The sequence below is a fragment of the Ambystoma mexicanum genome, chromosome 10, assembly GCF_040938575.1.
Source record: "Ambystoma mexicanum isolate Mex_15411 chromosome 10, UKY_AmexF1_1, whole genome shotgun sequence".
Lineage (NCBI taxonomy): Eukaryota > Metazoa > Chordata > Amphibia > Caudata > Ambystomatidae > Ambystoma > Ambystoma mexicanum.
This window is the reverse complement of record NC_090932.1, coordinates 650,073,339-650,100,649: the sequence shown is the minus strand read 5'-3', so window position 1 is coordinate 650,100,649 and position 27,311 is coordinate 650,073,339. Positions and strand designations below refer to the sequence as shown.

Sequence of the window (27,311 nt, the reverse complement as noted above, 5' to 3'; positions counted from 1 at the left end):
AATGCCCCTATTTAATTGGGTCTTGTATTACCTCATCAAACTCCTGATGCTATTCCAGTGTCTTATCTCCTGTTAACTTATATGATCAAAATTCTCTCTATACTAATCGCAACATTGGGCCTCATTAGGAATGTGGCAGTAAGGCAACAGCGGCCCTGGCAGTGCTACCGACGCCGTTGTTACCATACCGCCCCATTACGAGTTCGGCTTGCAGGTGAAGCTCTACACGGCTGGTCAGACCAGGCGTGCAGAGCGGCACCCACAAGCAGAACTCGTGATTGCACCGGCTCCGTTCTAAATGGTGCCGGTGCAACCATCCTCCCCACCCCCCTTCTGCCCTATGGGGTAGAAAGGGGATGGAGAGCCCGGCCATACCGGCACCTGCGAATGGGCAATTACCGGCCCATCCAACTCGTAATGGGCCGGTAATGGCCCATTCGTGGGTACCGTTAGCGAGTTTGGCAGTAGCGGTGCCCTTATTAAGGGCACGGCTACTGCCAAACTCGTAATGAGGCCCATTGTCTTTTCTTTGTCCTTCTAGTTCTTTGGCATATGTTTCATCTTGCTTGGCCTACTTGGTCTATGAGATTAGAGAAGATACTTTTCACTATCAGGGGTTTTCCTGACTGCACATCAGGAAGATTGCTAAATAATCTTTTGGCCTTCTATTGCTAAATGGCTTTATTTGCATGCTAGGATTTTCTCCATAAATCAAACCTTAATATACCTATCTAATATTCTCAATAAGCAAGCTCTTTCTAAGACCTTTAAAAAGGTCTATGTGTGTGCATTGGATGAATAGCATTTTAGGCCTTGCATAGGCACTTCAGTAGTGTCATATGTATCTATAGTGAATGCATAGCTACTTGATGCCATGTGGCCTTGTGTTAGTGATTGAGTTGTGATATATGTATCTGTAGTGAATGCAAAAGCTTAGTACATTATTATCTATATAACCACCTTTATTGCTCTAAACTGGCTCTTGACAATCTACATGTGTGAGTATGCATTCCAGGTGTTACATGTATTTTGTACACAATTCTAATCACCCAGTGGTTTATATATATATCCCTGTTTATGGTTCATATGCTGTATATTGATGTTTCAAAATGTATGTATATCCCAGAAAGACCTGAATGCATGACGATATTCTACACACAAACATTAGGGATGCTGTATGTGCCCATAATGTCAGTAAAACATGGCATGCCACTGTATGAAAATGCCCATACTGGATGCAGTAATGTGGGCCAGTATTCCATGTAAGAATGCTAGCCATGTTGGCGTTGACCATAAAGCCAATAAAACATGCCATGGCAATGTAAGAAAATATTCATGCTGGCGTCCCCAATGCAGTACTGCAAACCCCTCTCATAAGTAAGAGCACTCGGTGAAAGGGCGAGTCGTCTCTGTTGTGCTGCTGCAATTGTGCTGTGGATTAACGATAACGGCAACATTTACGCTGTGAAAATCCTTAGAACATCTACTTGGAACACCTACTGAGATTAAGACTGCGAGGTGCGTGTGCCTTTAAGGGGGAGTCAGCTGACTCATGCAGACGCCCTTATCAAGGCCGCTTCAACGCCCTTGCGGCGTAAGCCCTGGGTGAAAGGGCGAGTCGTCTCTGTTGTGCTGCTGCAATTGTGCTGTGGATTAACGATAACGACAACATTTACGCTGTGAAAATCCTTAGAACATCTACTTGGAACACCTACTGAGATTAAGACTGCGAGGTGTGTGTGCCTTTAAGGGGGAGTCAGCTGACTCCTGCAGCCGCCCTTATCAAGGCCGCCTCAACGCCCTTGCGGCATAAGCCCTCGGTGAAAGGGCGAGTCGTCTCTGTTGTGCTGTTGTGCGTGGAGTGCGGCCAGGCCAGGGGCAGCTGGCTGCAGGGAAGTGAGTCTGATTTGGTCGCAGCCCGCACCCGTCAATCCTGCGAAAGTTGCTAGAATGAGTCGCAGAACTGAAATATCTGGGAAAAGTCCACTTAAATGGCCGAAAACCCGAGCCCAACGCAAAAACTGGACTATGTTGTCGCCTTCACGGGAAGACACAGAAGAACTGGCGCAGCTGGTTGACGTACTTGCAGATCAGGTAAGCTATCCAATAAGCACACCACCACCAAGTAGCCCGTTACAAATATATGTTTGTGACACATACGTGATGGATGACGAAAGTCCAAGTGTTACGTTGCCAAAAGGAATCCATGAAAACTCAAAGGTAAATGCTATCCCGGTGACGTCAGCCCCGGTCACTATTCACAATTCTGCCCCATGCCCACACACACTGGTGAATGGTGAGAATTTAACTATTGCTAACGTGACTCAAACAGGAGAAGTCGATTATGACATATCTTACCCTCTTTGTGAGCAAGGGTCCACTCGATCCTTCTGTCACGCTGGGTCTGTTGTAATTGGAAATACTCAAACAATGGAGGGGAAATGTGGAAATAATGGCTACTGTAGCCAACTGACTCTTACTGGTAGTCCAAGTAGTGACGAGCATGGCAAAATTGCTATCCTTGGACAACGCAAGGTCCCAGCGTTAAAGACACTAGCTTGGTCCTGCTACAAAACCTTAACAGAGATGAGTGGTATACAACAGGAAGATCCTGTTAACCAAACACAACGACAAGATCTTGGCACACAATCTATGCACGTGATACAGCCAGACCAGATCAGTCTACTATAGCACAATGGAAAGCCAAAGTGATAAAGCACATTCAAAACGGACACTCAACGACGACACTTTAGTTTACTTAGATGAGGAGGTGTTTTTACCGTATTCAAATGTTCCAAGTACAGACACATCAGTGCCAAATAAGACGACAAATGTTGACGTCCACAGGCTCTTGAAACCAGGACGTTTCAAGAGCCTGTGGACGTAATTGAAAATCGTCGCAATTCACTTGATGTAGTAAACAAACTTCTGTCTGACCTAACTCGGATTAATAAAGCACGTGCTCTGAAGTTCGACACAAACATGACGTCAACAATTACATCACAACGCAAAGGAAACTCACACTTGGACAACTCTATATGTGAAGAACGGTCGTTATTCACCACTATTCAACGAATGGCGCTTACAAAACGAAGAAGAAAAGATGTAAGCAGTACAGAAAGCCTACGATGTTCCCAAAGAAAAAAATCGAAATGGGACAGCACTGTGAAGTGGTCATCGCCCTTCGCGGAAAGATTACCAAGGAACAGCAATTTAAACATTAACCTGGACACACAAGATTCGACTTCCTCCCCTGTATCCACTGACTCTTCAGTGGACGAACCTTATTTAAAGGAACGACCTCAGGCAAAGGGTCGCAGAACTAAATTGGCCACGCGTGAAAGGCGAGTCCGAGATCACAACAGGGTTCCCCCTGTAAAAAACACCAATTGGCTAAGTGATATTCAAGCAACCATTCTATCGTCCATGGCCATTTCCTTGGCCCCCTTTACAAAGCTATATGAACATTTAAATGAAAACACTAAAGATCTCTCAACATTGGTCGCTATTTTGAATACAAAAATAGTAGCCGTGGAATCAAATTGCGACCTGACAAAAGTTGCTCAACATGACCTAGCCCTTAAGCAAGATCACATGATGACTGCAATAACGGTTCAACTAAAAAACAACATGGACAAAAAACTCCTGGCAGAAGTGGCAAGGGAGGCGTTGAGTATCTTCAAACACAAACACACTACAGAGGTAGTGACACAATCACGCTGCACAGGCAGTGCGGTTTGCCCCACTGAGCCGATGGATTTAGAGGCTTCAAGTAATTATGACATCTTAATAACCACGACGAACAAACCCATTACAGTACTTGCTACACGAGTGACAAAGATATGAATAAAACAAAGGCTACGACAATCACCTGCGAGCAAGTAGCCAAATCACTGGAAGCCCAAAGCCAGAGTACTGAATACAAAGACGCTAAATCCCAAAAGCCTACCGAAATCAGCTCGTTTGAGGAAGCACTGAGCGCTAGTAAGGCCGCGGACAATCCGGCTCTCGTAAATCCCCAGATTGCCTCAACGTCAGATGATCAACATGTGGGTAGTCAACCACTTGACGAGAGGTGTGCAAAGAAAGACACGGCAGGGGCTTCTATCCGAGCCGCTCCTACATCACTTGCTGAGCCAAGGACACTGGCTATAGATGTACCTAGCTCTGGTCAAGCAGCCACTAACTCAGACACAGAGCACCCCACTGTATTTGACATCTTTAAGAACTTCCAGGGGCAGAGACGTCAAACCCTGGCACCTTTGGCTGTCAACAAGCAGACAACAAAGAAAACAAAGAACCAATCTTCGAAAAAAACGAAACAGACCAATAACTCAAGGAAATTGTTGCGCAATTTGAAAACTGTAAACATCACTGTGAACACAAATGACTGGAATGAGCGACCGCTTGCCTCATTGCAGAAAAACAAACCTGAGAATAACGTGGAGCCAACCGAAGAGCAGGCGGCTGAGCAACCCGAACAGATAAACTTGTCAACATATGACGACGACGCACTGTCCCAGGCTATCGAACTGTTAGAGACTGCAAAGTCTAATGCAGAAATGGCAGAAGAAGAGTGTTTTTCAGATGATGGGAAGATCAAACAAGAGGAAGTGAAACCCCAAAATAATCAGCGCATCTGTACAATTACTGAAGAAGCAGACATCAGCGCTGTAATGGCAGTGGCTCATTCACCTAGATTTCTAACAATGGAGGAAAAACGAAACAGGCTACTTAAATTCAGTACTGTATTAAACGCCACGAAAACTTCGCCACTTCTCTCGTCGAATAATCTGACTAATGGAGAGCATGCTGAATGTGTAGTGATCTCAGGAAATGCTATGAAGCTGCCTCATGAGAAATTACACATTGCCAACTACTCTCCTAAATTGACACCAAGCAGGAACACGAAGAGATGTGTGGGTCCGCGAAAGAACGGGCAGAAAGTATCAGTGGATAAAAGAGAACGTTTCAGTCTTCACAAAGTGACTTTGGAAAGAATCGAAAATGTGGACAACTTGATTCTAAACCGTCACAATGTGCTGTATTTGTTCCAACTAATTCCTAGCCTAAGAACGATTCATTCTGACGATTTAAAAATCGTGGAATTTTGCGACGAAAAAAGGAACGACAAAGTAACTCTACATATGCAGTCAAAAATAATCTCCGAGATCATACTAGAAGCTAGTTCTATTTTACTATCACTGGGGTTTGACATTTATAGGACCTGTGAGCAAGGTGATGAAGAAATGCCACAACCACAGTTGACTGTCCAAAGGTCTGTGTGTAACAAATCTACTCCTGAGTAATAAATGGTAAAGATAATTGCAAAGACGCACAGATAAATACCCCTAAGATTAACGACACGGAAGAAGTACGTCTTAAGCAAGGTCGCCAAATACAAATAACAATTGATGGGTCATCTATTGCTACGGGTGGCTCGGAGGTCAATCCAAAAAAGACCAACGAGAGGAACGAATGGGCTTGGATGGCGGCTGCCTTAAGCGGTAAGTCAAATCTATAATGCCAGGTGTCCGATAAAAAAGAGTTAATTAAACTGGGATCTTGGAACACAAGAGGTTTTAGTCACCTCTTTCACACACCCTGGACACAAGACCTGGACCTGATCTGTTTACAGGAAACGTGGCTATCAGACACCCCCACCTTGCAAGACTTTGCAACTGTACTTAATCCCGCAATAAAACAAGCCAAAGGAAGACCAATGGCTGGTTTATTGATTGCGGCAAGAAAAGCGACGGGCCTGCGAATTGTCTCGGCAACAAATGTTTCACCATTCATTCAGACAGCTAAGGTTTCACTCCTAAACGGCACTAATAAAGAATCAGATGTTTTGAACATCATTAATATCTATTGGAATCATGCCATGAAAGGAACGCTACACTTCATTGATCAAATAACAACTCTAATAGACGTCCTCTTTGAAGTCACAGAAACTCCAAATCTGATCATTTGCGGAGACTTTAAACTGCTTAAAGCGTGAAGATCTGAAAGATGAAGGGAAAGTAGTAACCAATGTCTGCAAAAAAATAGCGACAAAATGGCATCAGGAAATGGAAGCTAGAAGCATGTTTATGCTGAATGGAAACGTGACAGGTGACATCCCAGCGAGCGCAACATGGAGCAGACTAAATCAACAATCTGTTTTGGACTACATGTTTGTGTCAGAGGCCCTTCACCTACGAACAACTAGGTTTGAAGTTAAACCGATGGCCTATAGTGGCCATGAGATGGTGGTAATGAATTTAAACGTACCACGTATGACACTGCCTGAGTATTGGCCATGGCCTGTATCAGTTCGCTCGTGTAGAATACGGCTTGAACTTGCAGACGCAGAGGTAAACAAAATTGTGTCCAATTTAAACTTAGCAGTCAATGAGGTCGAATACTGTCATCTACTGACCGACTTCACAGAACATAAACAAGGTCTGAAGAATAAAAAATTTAAACACAGACATAGCTTTGACTTAAAGATGCAACAGCGCAAAAGACTGATGCGTTACGATCTGCGAAACATAGTGGTCGTGGATAAAGACGCAATGGCCTTAAAGAAAAAAACAATCAAACAAACTTATAAGAACTGGTGCAAGTTTTACAAAGCAACTATGTTTCAGAATGACTCGGAGGCTATGATGATAAACCTACGGAACAAAAATTCTGCGAACTTTTGGAAAACTATAAACAACAAATTTGCTCCGCAGGTCTCTATGCAGGCAAACCTTATCCCAGAAGAAACTTGGATTTCCTTCTATACCAACATGTTTAGTGCGAATGGGCCTGTGAAAGATGATGACCACTCAGATCTAGTGATCTGGGACTTAAAGTTTGATCGCCACGACATTTTAACCACAATAAAGCGAGCTAACGGATCGAGAGCACCAGGCCCTGATGGCCTCACGAACTATACCATCAAGCGCAATCCAGAGGCTTGGTCCGACTTCTGCATGACCCTGTTCCAAAGAGTAGCTGACAAGCGCCTATCTCCAACATCGTGGAAAAGTGCCATAGTGGTGCCAATATTCAAAAAAGGCAACCGAGCCAACCCTGGGGACTATAGACCTATCGCCTTGCTAGACGTAATTGGTAAAATCTACGCGACACAACTACAACAGATGCTGGTAAGGTGGGCAGGCGAAAGCAACCATATCGATTACAGACAAGCTGGGTTTGTGAAGGGTGTCGGGTGTGGTCTAAACTTGCTAATATTGAATCTGTTTAAGATGGAAGCAATAAGACTAAACGCAAAAATACATATAGCCCTCATAGACTTTTCCCATGCTTTTGACAGCATCGATAGGGGAATTCTATGGAAAAAACTAAGAGCTTGGAATTGTCCTCAAAGTTTGGTCGAAGCAATCAAGGAATTGCACTCTAACACAAACATCAGAATACGTCTGGACCGGCAGGGGACCCTATCAAAGCCCATAAAAACCTTTAAAGGCGTTAAACAAGGTTGTCCTCTGGCCGCAATAATCTTTAATTTGTTTTTGTCCGACGTAGGAGAAGCCTTTAGTGAAATCTCCTCTTTTCCACCAAAGATGAACGGCACTCATGTAAGCTGGCTTGTATACGCGGACGATCTTATACTCTTAGACATGACTTATATCGGTCTTCAACGAAAACTGGATGCCTTGGAAATATATGTGCGTCGAAACGGACTGGTGATTAACAAGCAAAAGTGTGAGACAATAACACTCCAAAATTTAAGAACTGTGAAGAAAAATCAAAGGAAACAAAATTGGTTTATTGAAAAGACGAAGTTAAATACTGTCTGTGACACACGATATCTGGGCATGAGAATAGGTTCCAAACTAGATGATGCACCTTGGGCAGATGTAGCAAAATCAAAATGCAGACAATTAGCATGCCAAGCAGCAATCATTAATAGACAGTTTGGAAAATTTTCGTTAAAACCGACAATTGACTTCTATCGACAAAAAGCTATTCCAGCGATAATTTATGGGGCCGAAAACGCTCTAGGATGCTCCCACAAGCTCTGGAATACTCTAGAAAACATTTTTTGTGTAAGAGTGCTACACTTACCTCGTGGCACGCCAGCAGTCTGTATTAGATATGAACTGGGGCTAATATCTATCCACGCCAGGGGGAGTTGGAACATTCTATGCCTTTTTAGGAAATGCTCAGTAAATATACCTGTGCTGCAGTACGAAATATTAAAAACAAAACAGGATCTCGGTTGTACCACCTTAGTACTGTGGAAAAAGTATTGTACTGAGATACTAGAACTGTATGACATTAAGCTAGCAACGTTATTGGAAAACCCGATGCTAGCGAAGAAAAAAGTATGGAGCACGGACTGGCACCTAACATGTGAACAAAGACGGAATATCAGAACGATGGCTGATGTCCCAGGAGAGGCCAGAGCGCACGGGAATTTGCAAGCTTATTTGATGCAATTTCCTAATGCGTTAGCCAGATCTACCTATCTAAGATTTAGATTAAACTTAATGGACACTAAAGAACGCTGCTATGTATACAACTCTACTACAGAGCTATTGTGTCGCTTTTGCAAAACCGGAAACAAGACGTTGAAACATCTTACGCTTTTCTGTTCTAACTTACGCACACTAAGAACTCGCATGTTTGGTCCGGTGTTCGCAAAAGTACAGACACGGTGTGCGGATGATTGGTGGAAAGGGATGTTCGAAGGATCTAACCGTCCACTGATGTTTGCTCTAATAACATTTCTCGACGAACTGAATAAACGTCTAAAAGCAGACTTGGAAACAGCAGTCTCAGAATCCCATATTCAATGACACTCCAAGGAGGTATCACTCTCACTTTCTGCATGATGTTAACTCGCAACAGTAAAAGGACTAATCAAAGGAGATTCGTAGATATATGGAGGGGGTTCAACTCGAGGTCAGCTGTTGCTTGAGTGCCGCTTCTTTGGTCTCTCTGGTTTGTTGTTCTTTTTTTAAAGGTTTGTATAAACTGTATAAAAATAAAAAAAAAAGTAAGAGCACTCAAGTTGGCTTTGCTCATAATGCCAGTAAAACATGCCATACCACTGTAAAGCAACACCTATGGTGATGGCCCAATTGCCACTATAAGGAAGCATCGACACTTGCAATACTAATACAGGCCCCACTTACAAATAAAAGCAGTCATCAAGTTTGCATTGCCCACAGTGCCAGTAAAACATACCATGCCACTGTAAGACAACATCCATACTGGCTGCACTAATGTGGACCAATATTGCACACAAGAACATAAGTCATGTTGGCTTTGCCCATAATGCCAGTAAAGCCTGTGGTGTCACTGCACACAAATGTCCTGACAAGCTCCCCAATGGAAAAGCACTCACCATGTTGGCCTTGCCCAAATGTCAGTAAAACATGCCGTGGCACTGTATGAAAATATATATATATATATATATATATATATATATATATACTGACTGCACTAATGTGGCCAGTATTCCATGTAAGAACACTAGTCATGTTGAGTTGACTTTGCCCATAATGTTAATAAACATGCAGTTCAACTGTAAGAAAATACTCATGCTGGCTTCCCCAATGTAGTCCCCATTCGTCTCTCCCATGTAAGAGCACCAAAAGTGACTTTGCCCCATATGCCTGTAAAATATGCCATTCAACTGTGAAAAAAGGACCATACTGGCTGCACTAATGTAGGCCACTATTCCAAGTAAGAATTTTAATGTTGGTTTTACCTATAATGCCAGTAGAATACGCCATGGCACTGTAAGAATGTCCATGCCGGTTGCCCTCAATGTAGTTCCACGTACATAGGAATACTCATTAAGTTGGGTCTGCCCATAATTTCAGTAAACCTGCCATGCAACTTCAAGAAACTATCCATACTGGATGTTCAAGTGCTCCCCCAAGGCTTGCTCCCTGGCCCACATGCACAGACACACATTCATAAAAGCTTACAAATGCAGTCACAAACCACAACATGCACACTTCTCTTCCTTTCACATATGCTCCCGCAGAACATTCCCACTGCTCTTTCATTCACACACGCACACATTCACACCCATACACAACATCCACAGTTCACTCTCTTTCATACATGCACTTACAGACACAACCCAACTGATGCATGCACACATATTTACATGCATACTCTTGCATGCACGCATACACATACACAATGCATTTTGTCTTACTTGCGCCACCAGCTCTGGACTTGATGCCACGTACAAGCTGCTCTTTAGCCCTCTGGCTCCTGTGCACCATGCAGGGAGCAACCAAGGCAAAGGGGCAGGCTCTGTCCAGTTTCTGACCTGTGTAGTCAAACCTGAACAACATAATGTACCACCCTAGAAGAACACAGGGCCTGATTCACAGACATGTTTTATAATGGCGCAATCCCATTGACAAATGACATTTGAATCTGGCCCTTAATGTGCAGGGAGGAAGCACAGGAGCGCTGCTTACACACATTTGGACCTTCATTTCCACAGCCTACTTGCCCATTGGGCATGCACAATGGAGAACTGCAAAATGTGAAGGAAAGGCATGTTTCTCTGCTATTGCTGGCTCAGTACTCCGTGGCTCCTAAAAGGGTGGTACTTTTGTGCACTATATCCCTTTGTGGGCGAGCAGCCAATGCCTCAACTGCTTCTGAACTGGAGACTGCTGCTACATTCATTCAGTGCAGTCCTCCTGTTCCCTTGTTTCATCAGCTCCTTCGGTATTCCACTCTTCATCTCCATTGCATTATCATTGCACTGCCCCTAATAGTCCTTCTTCTTCTACAGTAAGTTCCTGGCTTGGTCCAATACCCATGTCTTCCGGCTCCAGTGAACTTCCCCAATGTATGTTGTGACCTTAACATGCCTTTTAATCACCATCAAGTATTCAGTAAAGCTAGATAAAGATCAGAAAGCCCAAAGGGAAGTCTCATGAAAGAGAATAAGTTCCACATAAATGTCTCTCCCAACAACGTTTTACGATCGATACTGCTTGGAGCCATCATTCGTTCTATGTCATGCAGCAACAGTAATATTTAACATTTTAAAAAATGCATTCCACAAATCAAATTTTACTACAAAATCTTGTTGTTATTAACAGAGTTTCACAAAGAAGTTTTGAAGCTCACTAATACTGGTAACGGTAAAGAGCGACCAATTCAGATTGGCGACATGGATAGATCGCCATCGTCATCTGTAATATTTGACTTTGGCTTTCCATATCTGGAGACATTTGTATGACAGGTTCAACACTTGGAAATTGAGAGAGATTTATTATTTAATGAAACATGGAGATGCACACCCTAAGACTTGGAGGACAAGTCCCTAGGCAATTTGGTTTGTGTTATACAGTTGGCTCAGGCCTAAGAATTAGTTGACATTTCTGAACTCTCTCGTTCCACACATGCAGTCAGTGAAGAAGTGCCCTCCGCTGTCTCACAAGCATTGTTTGGGAGGAATCTTCTATACTCATTTCAGGAGGGGGGGCACTGTGAGTTGATACTTTTGTCTTGTATCCTTCATGTTGAGTGAGGGTGAAAAGTGAGTGTTTGAAAAGCAGAGGCACAACATTCATGACAAATGGTTTAGGCACCAGAAATACAGTTGGCGGTTGACAATAGGGTGACAATAGACATTCTGTACGAATTTCTTATTACACTGTTTTGATTACGGTTGAAGCTCTTTTTCAATGGCATATGTGAAATGTAACACACAAAATACTGCTGGGAAATAAAGTGTATCCTTCCTTAAAAAAAACGTGAAATAAATTTCTAAGCTACAAATGTGTAGCTTTGTATCAAATCGATTGAAGATACTATTGGTCCTGTCCTAAAAGAGGAAAACTAAGCCTCAAGTGGCACGTGCTGAGTCCATTTATCACAACTAGATGATGAAGGGGTCGATCATAAGTCTGTGGTGTCATAGCATGTGTAACTTATATTTAGTGAGAATCTACAACGAACACCCATTGAGGAATATACACAAGAGAACAAAATAGTGTTTACCTAAAAGAATCAGCCAATCAGTATGCAGAAAACATATGCCATTTCTTATTTGTTTATGGCTCGGGCACATGGGGTCAGAATTAAAGTCCTGCCGTGAATGTACAGCTGACAATTTGATTAAGGTAGGTTTGGTATAGTAGAGAGGTGAAAGCACAGGGTTTCCGTGTCCCTTCCTCCATCTTCGCATTTATGTTACCAGGCAACAGGCTCATATACAGTGTCAATGAAAGAGTACTGGTGAAAACAGAAGAGTGAGTTGCATGGAGCTTATTCGGTACAGGTTTACAATGGCGAGCTTCCTCCTAGCGAAGCTTAAATAAAACTGTAATTCTCGACTTTCTCCGGATCAATGTCTTCGATCGCCGAATGGTCTTTGACATTGTACAGGGCCATATATTTGCTGTAGCTGCCTTTGCCGTAAGCCTTCTTGCCTCCAGGTCTGGCATGCGGAAATTGCTTATCAAAACGGGATTTGCCTTTCTGTGCCCCCTATTTCAGACCAGCCTTTCCTGGAAAAAGAATGACAGACATATGAAATACATTATGGGTTCAGGACGAGCGCGCGCACACACACAGTCAAAGCTTCAGTAGTTTGGCTGTTCAAAACTGGAACATGTTTTTTTAAAATGTATACGTGTTTAGAACATGTAATACATATCTTACATGTGCATTGGTCTGCCCCAATTACAAGAACATCAATACAGTAAAAAACGTGTTCGTACACAGTCAATAAAAACATGAATAGAGGCAGATTTCGTACATTGTTTTTAGGGTGCAAGGCGGATTAATTGTCTAGGGGACGCCTGCCCTCACGCAATTTACCAAATCATACTGCTCTATCTGCGCAGGCGCAATGAACGAGCAGTGTTGAACATACCATCCAACCCCCACTCACCGTTAATTACTACAACCCTGACATTGAATCTGTCTTCCAGGTGAAAAAGCATACCCTTCTAGTACAACCCTAGTAAAAAAGAAATCCACTTTTTGGATTGTTTTGGGATTGCTTCTGGCTTGTTTTCAAGCTGCAGATTTTTTTTGGATTTATTTTGGATTTTTTGGGGATTTTTTCAAGCAAGGATTTATTTGCCTTGGGTAGGAGGATTTATTTTGGAGTTTTACTGACTTGTTTCTCAGTAAAAACAATCCACTAACACTAATTGGCAGGCAGGCATTTCTAAAGGATTTATTTTGGAGTTTTACTGACTTGTTTCTCAGTAAAAATAATCCACTAACACTAATTGGCAGGCAGGCATTTCTAAAGGATTTATTTTGGAGTTTTACTGACTTGTTTCTCAGTAAAAATAATCCACTAACACTAATTGGCAGGCAGGCATTTCTAAAGGATTTATTTTGGAGTTTTACTGACTTATTTCTCAGTAAAAACAATCCACTAACACTAATTGGCAGGCAGGCATTTCTAAAGGATTTATTTTGGAGTTTTACTGACTTATTTCTCAGTAAAAACAATCCACTAACACTAATTGGCAGGCAGGCATTTCTACAGGATTTATTTTGTATTTTTTTCATCTTGTTTCTCAATAGAACCAATCCAGCAACACTACACATTTTTACTGCATTTATTTTGGATTCTTTTGCAAGCAAGGCTACATTGGAAGATTTATTTTTGATTTTTTCCAACTTGTATCTCTGTAAAAACAATCCAGTAACATAGGCACACATTTTTACTTCATTTAAATGTTGGAAAAATAATGTGAAACTGCACTTAACTAATTTCTCCAGTAAATAATGCCCAGTCGCTATCATTCAGGGTGTATCAATTTGCAGCAATGGGCAGAAGGAATGCTAACACCTCGGCCATCCCATCTCCCATTGCGCCACCTTACTCGCTGGATGGTGGCTGACTGTCTCCTGCCTGCCACCCGGTACAGCTGTACCCCTCCTCTGTGCTCCTCTGTTTACCACCCCCGGCTGTATATCTGTTCTGTTACGTTTGAAAAAAAAGAATGCACCCGCAATTACTATTTTATTTCTTTCTTTTATTTATTGGATACTTTGTAAGTCCCCTACACATAAAATGGTGTTTCAAGGCACCTCAAGACAAAATAAAGGGGGCAGGAGAGTACAAGGGAGAAAGATAACAATATTCCGGCTATGCCTTGTGACATTTGGATCATTGGCAGCAAACCATGCCTGAATAGCCTACTGTCTCTACCCCAAACAATAAATACTATGTATGGTACTCTTAAATAATTTACATTGCTTATGCAGATGTAAGTAAACCAAGCAGAAAAGAAGCAGAAAATAAATAATATGATTACCAGGTGGGGCTCATGGCCGGCACTTGCTTCTGGCAGGCACTGGGCCACGATGGGGGGTTAGGCCAGAGTTCTAGGTGAGGCTTGTGCTGGCCCGAGCTCCGCTGGGATCTCCCAGCTCTAGTCTCCCCACCTAATAAAACACTCCTTTTGGCTTTAGCTTTAAAAATGCCATATCACAGTGAGAAAACATGTCCAAACTGGATGTACAATGTAGGCCAGTCTTATAGTCAGGCCTGGCTGAAGAGGTATGGGGGCCTAATTCAACATGATGGTTGGGGGACCCTTTGCTTAGAATGCAAAACAGTCTGAGGCACCTGTGGGGTGCATACATCATAATGGAGAGAAAGAAATACAGCCTTGAGTTAATAGCTGCCGATTTTCCCATTGCACTTGCACGATGCAAATGCAACGTGCCTGAAGATCCTCTGTCTGTTCTCCCTTGTCTTCTCCCCTTAATTGCACTGGTAAAACTACAAAATCGCTGACGGGCCTATTTGCAGTGTCTCAACTGTTAAATGTATATTACACACTTACTGTGCCTCTGGAGACTATTATCGTCTCAGAATTTCAAGGTATACTAGACTGGGGACAGCAAGATCAAAATGATTTTCCCATGATAAGACACTTTAGGGAAGTGGTGAAATCAGGATTGGAGTCCAGTCTTGCAATTAAAGTACTTAACCACATATCTTCCCAGCTACAGCTTGTGGACATGTCTGGGTTTTGATGGAGATGGCTTAAAAAGTATGCAAATCACATGATAAACCACACTGACAAACATTTCCTTATAGCAATATGTGTAACACGAAAAAGAAAAAAAGCACAATTTTCGTTGCCCCACCCCATCCTCCTCCCCATTTTCACTGGAAAGCTACAAGTACCAGAAGTAATATAAGCCTAATCTCCAAGTAAAAACCACTGAACAGGTTATCATGCCATGTTCATTCTAGAGAGGAGTGCCTGCTACCTTTTTTGTATTTTTTCAAGGAACTTGGGGTTGGTCATCCTACATTACCTGAGAGGACACAGACGTGGACCCCTTGCTCACTGTGCTCAGAGAGGCACAGCTCCACCTCACTGATGGGACCCAACAACGCTGAAACATGTGTATGGGGTTCCTGTTGGTACTCTTGTTCAAAGGAGGTTTGCCTGGCATTTTGGTGCTGGACTGTCCTTGTGGGCGGGACAAAGACTGATATGCAAATGGATATTCCTCCTTTGTGAAAAGTACAGTGAGCATAAAGTGATGGCTGCGGACTCTCAAGTGGGTAAAAACCATTGAACAGTTTATTATGCCATGTTTATTCTAGAGAGGTGTGCCTGCTACCTCTTTTTGTAGCTCCATGGGGTTTGCAAATGTGCTTAGACACACAACAAAATGTATTTTGTGGTAATAATATGGTCACCTACATTTAGTCATTGTTTGACTAATAAAGAGAATTTAATTTAACTGTGCTGCTCATAACAAAATGTGTTTTAAAAAAGAGTTTCTGAGGAGAGTGGGGTTAAATTTGCTGGGTATGCACTCTGTGTTCTATGTATAGTTATGGTATTCTGTTAAATGTCTTAATTTTGACACCTAACCACAGCGTTTTAAATGAATCCTCTTTCCTGCTTATTTCGTTCAGAGTCGGCTTGTTTTGGGCTTCTTTTGCAGGGTCATTCAGCTTTTTTTTCTCGGGCCTGGCAGCGTGGGCAGCAATGGCGGCGGAAGAAGAAGATACGGTGGTGGCCGTGCTCCTTGTAGGCACGAAAAACTGGATAAATACCATACAAGAGGTAAGTGTGCTCACGTTTAGGACACCTTTATTTATGTGGATGTGTATCTGGATACAATCTGGGGCACTGCGCACTCCACGAATATCGAGGGGCATGGAGGGGAGATGCAGGAAAAAAATAATCTGACTTCAAAGTCATGCCGGAAAGGAAAGAGGCTTTGACGGGCCTGTTCTGAGGTCCGAGGGACTGCCGAGGGAGGTTTAGAGAGGAATTCAGGAGGTGAGCCCCAGAGCAGTGTGCTGATCGAGAAACAAAGTTAACCCGTCAACACAAGCAGGCGCACTCCCCATCTAGCCCAGCACAACTATGAACTAGAGATTTATGGCACAGCCGGTTCCACGTATGTCTCCTACTCCCATTTCCAGGGCAGGGGCACAAACTTGCAACTGCCGTCAAAGGAGCCAACTGTAAATATATGTCTACTGGGCAAAAGAGAATGGCAGTTCAATCTCACTGCTGTCTTTGAACGCAAAGCTTATCCTGTGTCATGCGTTACTTATTTACTTCCAACTGTTCAGCGCGCCATTAAAACCATCTAAACGCTGCGCCTGAGGGTTGAACACTAAACAGTTTGGTACCACAGTGACCGGAGCTGGATCTTTGAAGAAACTGTGCACCCCCAACTCTGCACACAAACTCACAAGCATACACCATGCACCCATACAGACCCCCACCCCCAACTCACCATACAAACTCTCAAGCACATGCTGGGCTGTGTCTGGGTACCCATCTGGCTCCCTGCGCTGGTTCCGGGTCTTGGTAATTGTCATTAGAATACGTACTGTATTAAAATGTGTAATATTAATATTTGTGCTATTATTTCAGCATACTGGGACACAGTGGATTCCTGTCAGCAGGTAGCAGTTGAGCACTGCTTGGAACTGGCCCTTCAGTGGATATAGAGGAGGCGGACAGGAGCCACAGAAAAAGTTTTCCCGATGCAAATCCCAACCCTGGTCCATCAACTGCATCAGAGGTAAGTGCCATTAGTTAACCAAAAGTTGGTTTGTGCCCTTATGAAATAAATAAATGCTTTTTCTCTATCCAAATACTATCGGTTGTAGGCTTCTGTGTCTCCACCCCAATCTCAAACCCTCCTCCCCAACATTCCTATGAAGCCATAGGGCTTCTAGACGACTGTGTCAGAGGGTGGGAAAAGGTAGCTCAAATACTGTGGCTCATGTATTAACCGGTTATTGTCCATCACTCATTATACGCCCACATGCAAACATATTGCTTTGTCCATTACTTATGACCCGTTAAGCTTCAAATGTCATAGTGGTGTCCTATGTTTTTTTTTTAGATTGTTACAAAAGCAAGCACGCACATAGTTAAATTCCCATAGGTATATGTTATCGGCATCAGTTGGCCCGGGAGCCAAATTTAGCTCCTGGTAGGCATGGTGTAAAGCTAACCAGGCTCTTCAAGGCTACAAACAGGGCTAAATAGCCCCCAGCTCCGCTCAATTTCAAACCCTGTGTATTTGTTTTGCTTGTATGGCTCCTTTACCAATGCACTGTCCATGGGGGAAACACGAGATTGGTAATTTCTTCACAATATACCAATTATGCAAAGAAATGGGAAAGAAGATAAACGGAGAGCCACTTCCTGGGGAAGTGACACTAATCTATATTAAATTCTAAGGAATTGCCATGGTTTCATCCAGATTGACAGCTTTGAGAAATGTAGTAATTGGAATTACGAAAGCATATTAGAGGGTGTACAGTGAAAATTGTCTATGCTTTATTTCTCACAGCCATGTGTCAACCAAAAAGTAGTTTGCTTGCTCTTTTCAAACTTTTTACACAAATCTTTTTTGCATTTCAGAATGTATCCATGTTAAAGCCAGGGAAATGGGCTTTCCAGTACTCTCTGCATCCAAGTGCAGAAAAGCCCTCCAAAACAAAATTGGGAACTACCGGATGAAGAAGGAGCCAAACCTTGTCTTTTCTACACAAGTGTAGTTCCGCGTTCCCTTGCTCTTTTGCCTCGTCCTGGATACTAGTGTGACTCCCTGGACTGGTTCTCTTTCCCCTCTCAACCTTGCTCCCTGGGCTGGTCCCCACCGGACTCGCTTGCTCCATAGGCTGGGCCTGTATACTCGTGTGACACCCCTGGACTGGTTCCGTGTCCCCTATCACCCTTGCTCCCTGGGCTAGACCGAACCGGACTGGTTCTGGGTCCCCTCTCACCCTTTATTTTTAAATTGTGAAGCACCCGTGTTTGGGATTGCTACAGTTGTGTTTTTGTGCTATGTACACAGTGTCCGATTGAACCTCTGCCTCTTTTTAATAAATATAGTGGGGGAAAAAAAAACGTGTCGCTTCTTTTTAAATATGGTTTATATGCCATTACATGGTCTTGACTTTCATGGCCATTTTACCTAAATGACTGTGACCTAATTAGTCATCACTATTGTTCTAAAGGCAATTCAAAATGCAACTCTCTGAAATGGGCAGCAATTAAGCCACAGTGACGCTTTTAAAGCCCAATTCAACAAGGTGCACCAAATGTGTTTTTAAGCATTTCTTTTCAGGATTATAGTAAACATTATTTTTGTTAAAACTACTAAATTTATTTCCAGCTCATAAACCGAAACAATGCCTATATTGTTAAAGGATATTTTTGGGATTGCGTTGTTGTTATGATTTGTAAAGTATTATTTGGTGACTACATTAATTGCTTTTGGATTTCAAAAGGTTTATTTGGGGATTGCATTGCATTGCTTTTGGATCTCTACGAGGGTACATTTAGCCAAAAGGAAGCCAGCTGTAATCCGTTGCTTTTGTATTTATTTAGGGATGGCGCTGCTTTTGGATTTTTATAGGATTGTTTGGGGATTGCATTGTTTTTGGATTTATGCTGGATTGTTTGAGGATTGGATTGCTTTTGGATTTTTATAGGATTGTTTGGGGATTGGATTAATTTTTGGGTTTGTAGTGTATCGTTTGGGGATTGGATTACTTTTGGATTTTTATAGGCTTGTTTGGGGAGTGGATTTTTAGTGGATTGGATTGCTTTTGGATTTTTAGTGGATTGTTTGGGGATTGGATTGTTTTTGGATTGTTTGGGGATTGGATTGTTTTTGGATTTTTAGTGGATTGTTTGGGGATTGGATTGTTTTTGGATTTTTAGTGGATTGTTTGGGGATTGGATTGTTTTTGGATTTTTAGTGGATTATTTGGGGATTGGATTGCTTGGATTGTTTTGGGATTGCATTCCACTGAGGATTGCTAATTAACATATTTCAGGGTGCATGAAGCCAAAAAGAAGCCAAAAGCAATCCACTGAGTACAATGGGAGTTTCTGGAGTTAAATAGGATTTAAAGAGGATTTAAATGTTTGGGAAAATCCAGTAGCAATCCAGATTTTTTTGGTAGGGAATCTCCCAACTGTTAACAGAACTGAGACTGCACTCTTTTTAGCATGATTATTATTGATAGAAGCACGCATTACAGCGCAACGTGCATCCAGTTCACCTCCCTGACAAGTCCTAAGCCTGTGCATATTCATTGGGAAGGTTACAGGTGCCTGGGAAGAAACTGTGCTTGGTAGAGGTATCCGGGGATCCCCATGGCATTCTCACTTGTGCCCATTATCTGTGCAAGGGACTATCACCCTCCAATGCCCCAGGCACTCCCCCATGTCTATTGTGGCATTAGTGATAACAGATCTGGAAATGAAGAGTCCATCCACCTTGTTGGCGTGTTGCAGAAGCATTAGGAAAATCATCTCAGTTCATTGTCATGGAGTTGGAAAGTGCTCGCATCGTGCGAGGATGCTACTTCCCTGCGTGCTGGCTGCGGAGGAGTCACATGGTGGTGCAGCGCGAAGTAGGGGCAGGCAGACTGAAGCACAAAATGGCCGACAGTCCTCCTATGGGCTGTTTGCATTTCTCTGCAATGCTAAAGGAACAGAATGGAATCACCATAAAGTACTAAACAAGTAAACCTGCACCAAACCCTGCGCACAAAAAATAAGCACGATCGAGTGAACGTAGTTGTGCAGGAGAGTGACTCGGGGTGAAGCCACCATATTTATACATTTAGTTGGTGTTCAGAGTCGGGTATGGGTGTCTGGAGGAGACGGTTGGAGAGCAGAGACAGAGAGCAACAGTGGAAGGTAGAAGGAGGGAGAATTATATGAGGCCATTGGAGGAGGCGTGTGAAGGAAGGTTGGAGGAGCTAGAAAAGAGGTGGAACGAGTAAGGTGGTATGCTGGATGACCGCAGGGGAGGCTTAACGCATTAAGATTGGAGGTTGGAAGGAGAACACAATGAAGGAGTGAAAGATATGAGAAAGAGGCGTTTGGAGGACCTATAAGAACATATACTAGTGTGAAGGCATAGCTCTCAACCATTTATGTTGCAAAGGCGGGCGAAAACGACCAATTTTATTTTTGGCGGGTGAGAGGCCCATTGAAATGAATGGGCGTGCAGGAGGCTTGGCGGGTGAAGCAGCTGTTTACAAGGCGGGTGACACCCGCCAAAAGCATGTGAGTTGAGAGCTATGGTGAAGGAGGAGATGAGGAGGATAAGAGAACCTGGGGTTTGGTGGCAATTAGGAGAACACCAGAGGAGTGTGGAAGGAAAGCAATAGAAGGAGAGAAAGAGGAAGTCTGGGAAAATTAGAGGAACACTGAAAGGGCGGGGAGTGGAGAAGAAGAGAAGAAAGCAGTTGCTGAAAGTAGAGGATTGGAAAAGGAACAAATAGGGTACTAGAACGACTACCCAAGAGGGAAAGGATAGGAGGCTATGAAGGGAAAGTGGAGAGCACAAGTAGAAAGGAGCAGGATGATCAGCGCTTTGCATCTTAATTATAAGGTCATGGCAAAATGTTACAGAGGAAGTGGAGGAATGTGAGGAGGAGGTAGATAAGGGGAAAAGGCGGACTACAGATGGGAGACAAGCAGAGGTAGAAGGGAACCCTGGACAGTCCTTACGAACGAGAATGTTGCGAGCAATCAAGGAAGACGATGGTGCAAAGGAGTTGGGAGACAGAGCCAGTACCGGAGAGAGGGAGGTGGCGAGAGAGCTAGACAATGTAGGCACAGCATAATAAGGTCCCTGCTAACTTGGAAGATCAAAGGTCAAAAGAACTTTCCAAAATCGTTGCCTATTTTTGGTGAAGTTAAACCCTGGCCGCAGGAGGAGAATCAAAGTGCCTAATATGTGGTGTCCACGGAACTAAGGATGAGAAGCAAACAAGAGGTGTTCTGACAACTAAGTTCCAAGAAAAAGCCAAGAAAAGAAATTGGGGGTACTTTTAAATCCCCAAGGCTGTGAGTGATTCTGTTACCCAAGAGAATAGGATAGACATCAGGACCATGAGGCCTTCCGCTGAGAAGTTATCCCATGTTCCAAAGTGAACATAGATTAAAAAACAGAGACAGACATGGGGCCTCATTACAGGGTCGGCAGTAAAACCCGCCTGTTGGCTAAGGTATACCAGAGGGACTGGGGTTCACATTATGAGCTCACTGTTTGCTCACCCAGGGCCCAACAAACCCTCCCCCAGTACACAGACTGAAGACTCAGCCAAGGGCAAGTTATAGAACTGCAGTTTATTACACAAACAGACAGGGATCATACAGGACATTGAGAATCTACCGAAATCACAGCTCCTGAGCACATGCCGGCCAATTTTATTCAGATACTGCATCACAACATGGGGCTCTTCCCCAAAAACCTACAAGGGTACATGATTGGATAGTTGGGGTGGTAGTGCCTATACACGCAACCTATAGAGGTTACTCTATTGGCCCTCACATGTCAGATGGCTTGCCTGACCCTTCCCTAAAAACTATCTTTTACATTGTTGCACGGTCGCAAGATTACCATTGGCCCTTGCATTCTGCCATCCTCCCCAGGATTTGTGTTCCCTGATTGGCTGAAGCTGATCTCCCCAGGGCTGGAAACCAGCTCTGTTCCCAATGCACCTTCTCAAGGTGATGAGAAAGACTATGGGCCTCATTACATCTTTGACGGTCCGGAAACAAGGGTGCTGTTAAGCTCATCGGACCCTCGTTTCCAGACCGGCAAATTACAAGTGTGTCTGTGTCGTTGGGAATTGCTCATCTTGCCACTGGGGGTGAATGACCATTGTCTGGCTCGGCCGAACCACCTGGTGGAGGACCGCAAAATTGAAGTCCCTGGTCTGCAATTTGTGGAGGATTTATGCTAGTATTTTGCAGGTTGCTCCTTGTCTCTGAGGCCCAGGAATGTTCTGCTCATCACTGACCTTGGCTGTGAGCCCTGGCATGCTGCTTCGTACAGCCTAATTCTGCTTTTCTTCGTCTCTCGCCCCGAGGCCTCATGTAACCTCACTACAGTTAAACTATGATTTCTATATATCTATACCATGCTATTTTTCTTATAAGTTAGTAGTATTTGGCTCTTCCAGGAACCTTATATGACCCTGTAGTTCCATAGGGTTAGTTGCAATAAGCTTCTGCAAGCTTGCTCTGCATCTTTTCTTTGCCTTGTGTTTTGCGTTTAGCGAATGAGAAAAATAATAAAGGCTTTCGACAGTATGTACATGTATCTGTCCTCTATCCACAGAACTGTGTAAGTATGTTCTTCGTGTGTGCACATATGTGTCCGTGTAACTTCGTGCATGTGTGCAAGTTTGCTTCATGACTAACATTGCTATGTTGTGGTGTCACTAAAGACGTAAGCACAATGGATGGTCGGTATTTAGTCAATCTGATCCAGTGAGGTGTTTGGATCCACGATCAGTGTTGTGACACCTGTATCCATAAAGACGTTGACTGGATAAGGTTTGAATGGTTGTCTGAGAGAATATCTGTTCACATATGTGGAGGTCACTGGCCTCCTGGGGGCTGTCCAAACAGTGAGTTGCATCTGGCGTTCTTGACTCTTCGGACTGTCATCTTCATGGGGGTGAGGGAGGGCATTCCAGGGACCCTCTCTTCACGCCGGTAGGCAGTGGTCTACCGCTGCCCCCGTAACATTGTTTCCACTGCCTGACATCCCAGTGCCATCGGGATATCATAGGTGGCAGAGGAACGGTTATTTCTCATTCCCATCGAGTCCCATAAGACTCCCTGGGAATGGGAAACCTGAAGCACTGGTAGCTTCAGTGAAAAGCCTGCCAGTATGGGCCTGAACTCCTGGCAGGTCAGGCCTCCCAGGGGTTCTGTGCCCCTACGGACAGTCTCTGTGTTTGGTGGTCCGGAAAGGGTGCTGATACGTTGCTACCGGCATCCTTATTTTCGCACCACCAAACTTGTAATGAAGTCCATAGTCTTAATACTTATTTATTTTAAGACTTCTTAAATAGGGATACTTTTATTACTAAATTATGAATTGTTGACACAAACAACTGAGCTCTTCCTCACACCTTCGATTTTGTAAGGTCCCTTGTAGCTCTTTCCCTCCTGACTCTCCCGGGAATATGGGCTCAGAGTGGTGCACTGTCACTAATTTAGGCAGCACTTTGTATACATTTTTTAAATTTTTTGTGTTGTTATTTGGTTGAGAAAAAAATCAACCTTTAACATTTTTATACAACAACCATACATAAGTGAGACATACTAAAAGTACAATCAATTACAATATTTCATCTAACAATTCATATTAAAATAAGAATTACAAAAATTAAAAAAGAAAAACAAACATTTCATCCAGCTTATCAACAGAGTCTTCCAACTAAATTGAATTCACATCTAACTTAAATTTGATCTCCACCTTAAACTTTCTTCCTGTCTTACTGCCATTAAAAACGGGATGTCTTCTCGCTTTCTTTCCCTTAACCCTGACAAAACTGAAGTAGTTTTCTTCCCCTCCAACTCCCTTCCCCCTCCCTCTCCTCCTCCTTTCATTCATTTTCCTTCCTCTAATCTTACTTTCTCCCCCTACGCTCGCAACTTAGGCAATCACTTTGACTCCTCTCTCACTTTTTCCCATCATATATCTCTCACCTCTCGTGCCTGCCGCTACCACCTCTATAATATTCGCAAAGTCCGCCCCTCTCTTACTTTCCATGCCACTAAACTTTTAATCTCCTCCCTTATCTTCTCTTGCCACTTCTACTGCTCCTCCTTACTCTTTGGTCTACCTATTTCACATCTCGCCCCCCTCAAATCTATCTACCACTCTGCAATCCATACCCTCTGTCTCCTCACCTCCCGAGACTCCATCTCAGCTTCCCTATCCTCCATTGGCTGGCTTCCATTTCACTCCAAACTTAAATTTCATTTTCTCTGCCTAGTCTTCAAATCTCTCCATGATCTTGATCCCCCTTATCTCTCTTCCCTTCTCTCTTTCTACACTCCCTCTCGCTCCCTTCATTCTGCTGACCACTTCCTCCTCACTGTTCCTCCCTCCCCTTGTGCCTCCTCCCGCTTCCGCTCCTTCCAACTCCTACCACCCCTCCACTGGAACTCTTTACCTCTCTCCATTCCTACCTTTTCCTCATTCCATATGTCCCTTAAATCGCTCCTTTTCCATTCCCGCCATGAAACCCCTCCCCCTTCTCGCTCCCCCTCTCCCACCATTTCCCTCTTCCCCTTAATTCTCTCTCTCCTCTTCCCCCTCCACCTCCATCCTCACCCCTTCACCCCATCCGTTTCCCTCCTCCTCCTCCTACCTATCCTCCCTCTTCCTCCCAGCTCTACTCCACTACTCTCCCCCTTCCCTTCTGTCTAATTACTCTACATACTGTTTTGTTGGTCTGATTCAAAATGTGTAATTTGCTTCTACTGTTACTGTTATTTTGTTATTGTTAAATGTATCCTGTTGTTGTTAAAATGTGCAGCGCTTTGGTTTAAAGCACTATACAAACTTAATAAATACAATACAATACAATACAAATACAACTTGAGTGCTTTCAGGAAACCGTAACTGCCACTACGAGTGAAGTAGTGCGTCCCACTATACATTCTGAGCAATGTGGCTCAATACACAAAAGATACACATTTTCCATATTATTTGTTAAAATAAATCGATCTCAGATCCTGGAGGTTTGTACAAGTTGATAAGTGCTTGAACATTTCGCGAGTATAAGCCTCATTACAGAATCGGCATAAGATAGGTTCCTCCGTTAACATGTCATAAGGTACCAAAATTGATTTAGTCAGGATCAAGTTCAACCGGAAATGAAGAAATAATGACCTAATAGGTGTTGGGGGAGAGGAGGTCTTTCAACCCACTCTTACCATTCCCGCATGATCGCATCCCACCTATGCTGGAGGGGTGAGACGTCCCCCTTTCATGTGATCTGCATTATTACCCTCTAATTACTAACACAAGGCAATCAAATAACCAAGCTTTGTCGCAATCCAGAGAATCCATTTTGTGACACACAAGACGCCATCTTTTGCTAGCCCCGAAAATGATCTCTAAAAGCCTGCCTCTTCCTCTGCCCTGCGCCTCACACCGCATGCCCGGGCCCCTGCCCCACTGCCTCCTGCCAGCTTACCGCAAACCCTGTTCTCAAGGAAGTTCAGCTATTCATTGTTGCAACCTTTAGTGATGTCCCAAAAAAATGAGCTCACTGCGCCGTGTGAGACCAGAACAGGCCCCTGCCTGAGTGCCCATTCATCTCCACTAACCTGCCCATGCCCCTTTCGACCCCCACCCTGCCAAGCTGTAGTTCACCAGGCCCATGCCCCTCTGCTCTTTGATATAGATATACATCTGACCTCTCATGTTGACCAAACAAGGACACCCACTAGAGCCCCGACCCCAGACACTCATATATTCTTCCTAAACCTTACACTTGTCAATTCGTATCGTGAGGCATCAGGTAGATGAACACCCCCAAGATGAGCACCAGGGTTGAGGACTTTAGATTTATGGGTACTGGGGTGCAGAGGGTAAATGCGTACCTATAACTTGTCAGTGAACTCTGAGAAGCACCCTCATTCCTGCCAGACTTTTATGATTGTTATTTGTCTCATGCTTTCAGATCCTGTCATTTTACATTAGCTAGACAGGGAGTGTATCATTTTTGCTAGCACAACCTTCAACCCACAGAGATGAGCCCAGCTGACCCACGTGCTACGGGAGTGACACTCAAGCAACAGCCAACTTTCATGGTCATCGCCTAAACATGTATAATGTACTAATGACTTAACCCATTTGTATTGCAGAATTGTGTACTTGTAACGCGTCATCAATGATGTTTTTCCACCTTATATTGTGTTGTCCTTGTAATGTTTGGCAAAGCGTTCTCCGGGTAGCAGAGGTCACTGGCTGCACAATTTATCTTATATAAAACTTTGTTCAACTTGCAATCTATCTCCTGGTCTCATTCCCTACTGGGGTGAGTCCATTATTCTGAGGTTTGGATATTGTGTCGGGGAATGGGCGCCTTCATAGGCCTATCTGGATAAGTTTCTAAAAATGGGGCTAAACTCCCCAATTTCTTGTGTTCCTCCCAAAGATGGACAAGGGAAGAATAACCATGCATAGTCTCTATAGTCGATGTCGAGTCCATTTCGTACAGTTTGGTTTTAATCGAGCTGGATAATAAATCAATCTTGTGTCGAGTTTCACATTGCTTCCAATAGGATACTACTATTGTCTTTAATAATGCATAGCCACGTATTCGCTCTCTCCACCAGCATCTTTTTTAATTCCACATATAATGACAAATCAGGAGGACAAAGGATTTTCTGAAGCAGAGAGAGAATTTTCCAATCAGCTCTGGCCTAATGAAATCAATCCCAGCCCAAACCTTATGGATGAAGCTGAGATTGAAGATAGAAGCCTTAAAACAGCTCTCCACAATAAAGCCTCAACCTTTGACAGATAACCGATTACCACCATAGGATATGTATGAATCCCATACAGTAATTTAGAGACTACCTTCTCTTCATAGTAAAACAATTTGGGCCTCAGGGTAAATTTCCCAAATTTAGAATCCATCCTCTGAAGTTGCATTGCCATAGAGCTCACCTGACTTTTAATCCAAGAACAAATCTTTGGAACACTGATCCTGGAAGAAATTAGGAATGCCAAATAAATCAGATAGCCAACTTTCTCCACTGATTCTGATCCAGAGTGCATGTATGCTCTTACTTTTTCCCAGGTCTTCAACACTGCACTATTTAAGTTTTCAAGGGGTTAACCTTTAAAGAAAGTTCAGTTGCAAATTCTGCAAAAGTATTAACTAGGCGTTGTAGGCCCAGAGGTGTACAATCAATGAGAAGGTAGTCATCTGCATACGCATGCCATACTGGACAGAGATGGCATAATTTAGGAGAGACAAAAGTAGTTGGTAGTAAGACTTTTTCCTGTATCTG

General features: G+C 43.4%; 1 protein-coding gene and 1 long non-coding RNA gene across 2 annotated transcripts in view; one reads left to right on the top strand and one right to left on the bottom strand.

The window, feature by feature from the left end:
* Positions 1-11,230: 11,230 nt before the first annotated feature.
* ANKMY1 (ankyrin repeat and MYND domain containing 1) overlaps positions 11,231-27,311 on the bottom strand; it is a 674,408-nt gene continuing 658,327 nt past the window's right edge. The window contains exon 17 of the mRNA XM_069618246.1: positions 11,231-12,491. Within this exon, the coding sequence (XP_069474347.1) occupies positions 12,472-12,491 (20 nt within the window). The 3' untranslated portion in view covers positions 11,231-12,471. The remainder of the gene's footprint in view (positions 12,492-27,311) is intronic.
* Positions 16,811-18,359, top strand: LOC138491619 (uncharacterized). Its single transcript, XR_011276052.1, has 2 exons — positions 16,811-17,019; positions 17,871-18,359. It is a non-coding gene; the product is annotated as an uncharacterized lncRNA (long non-coding RNA).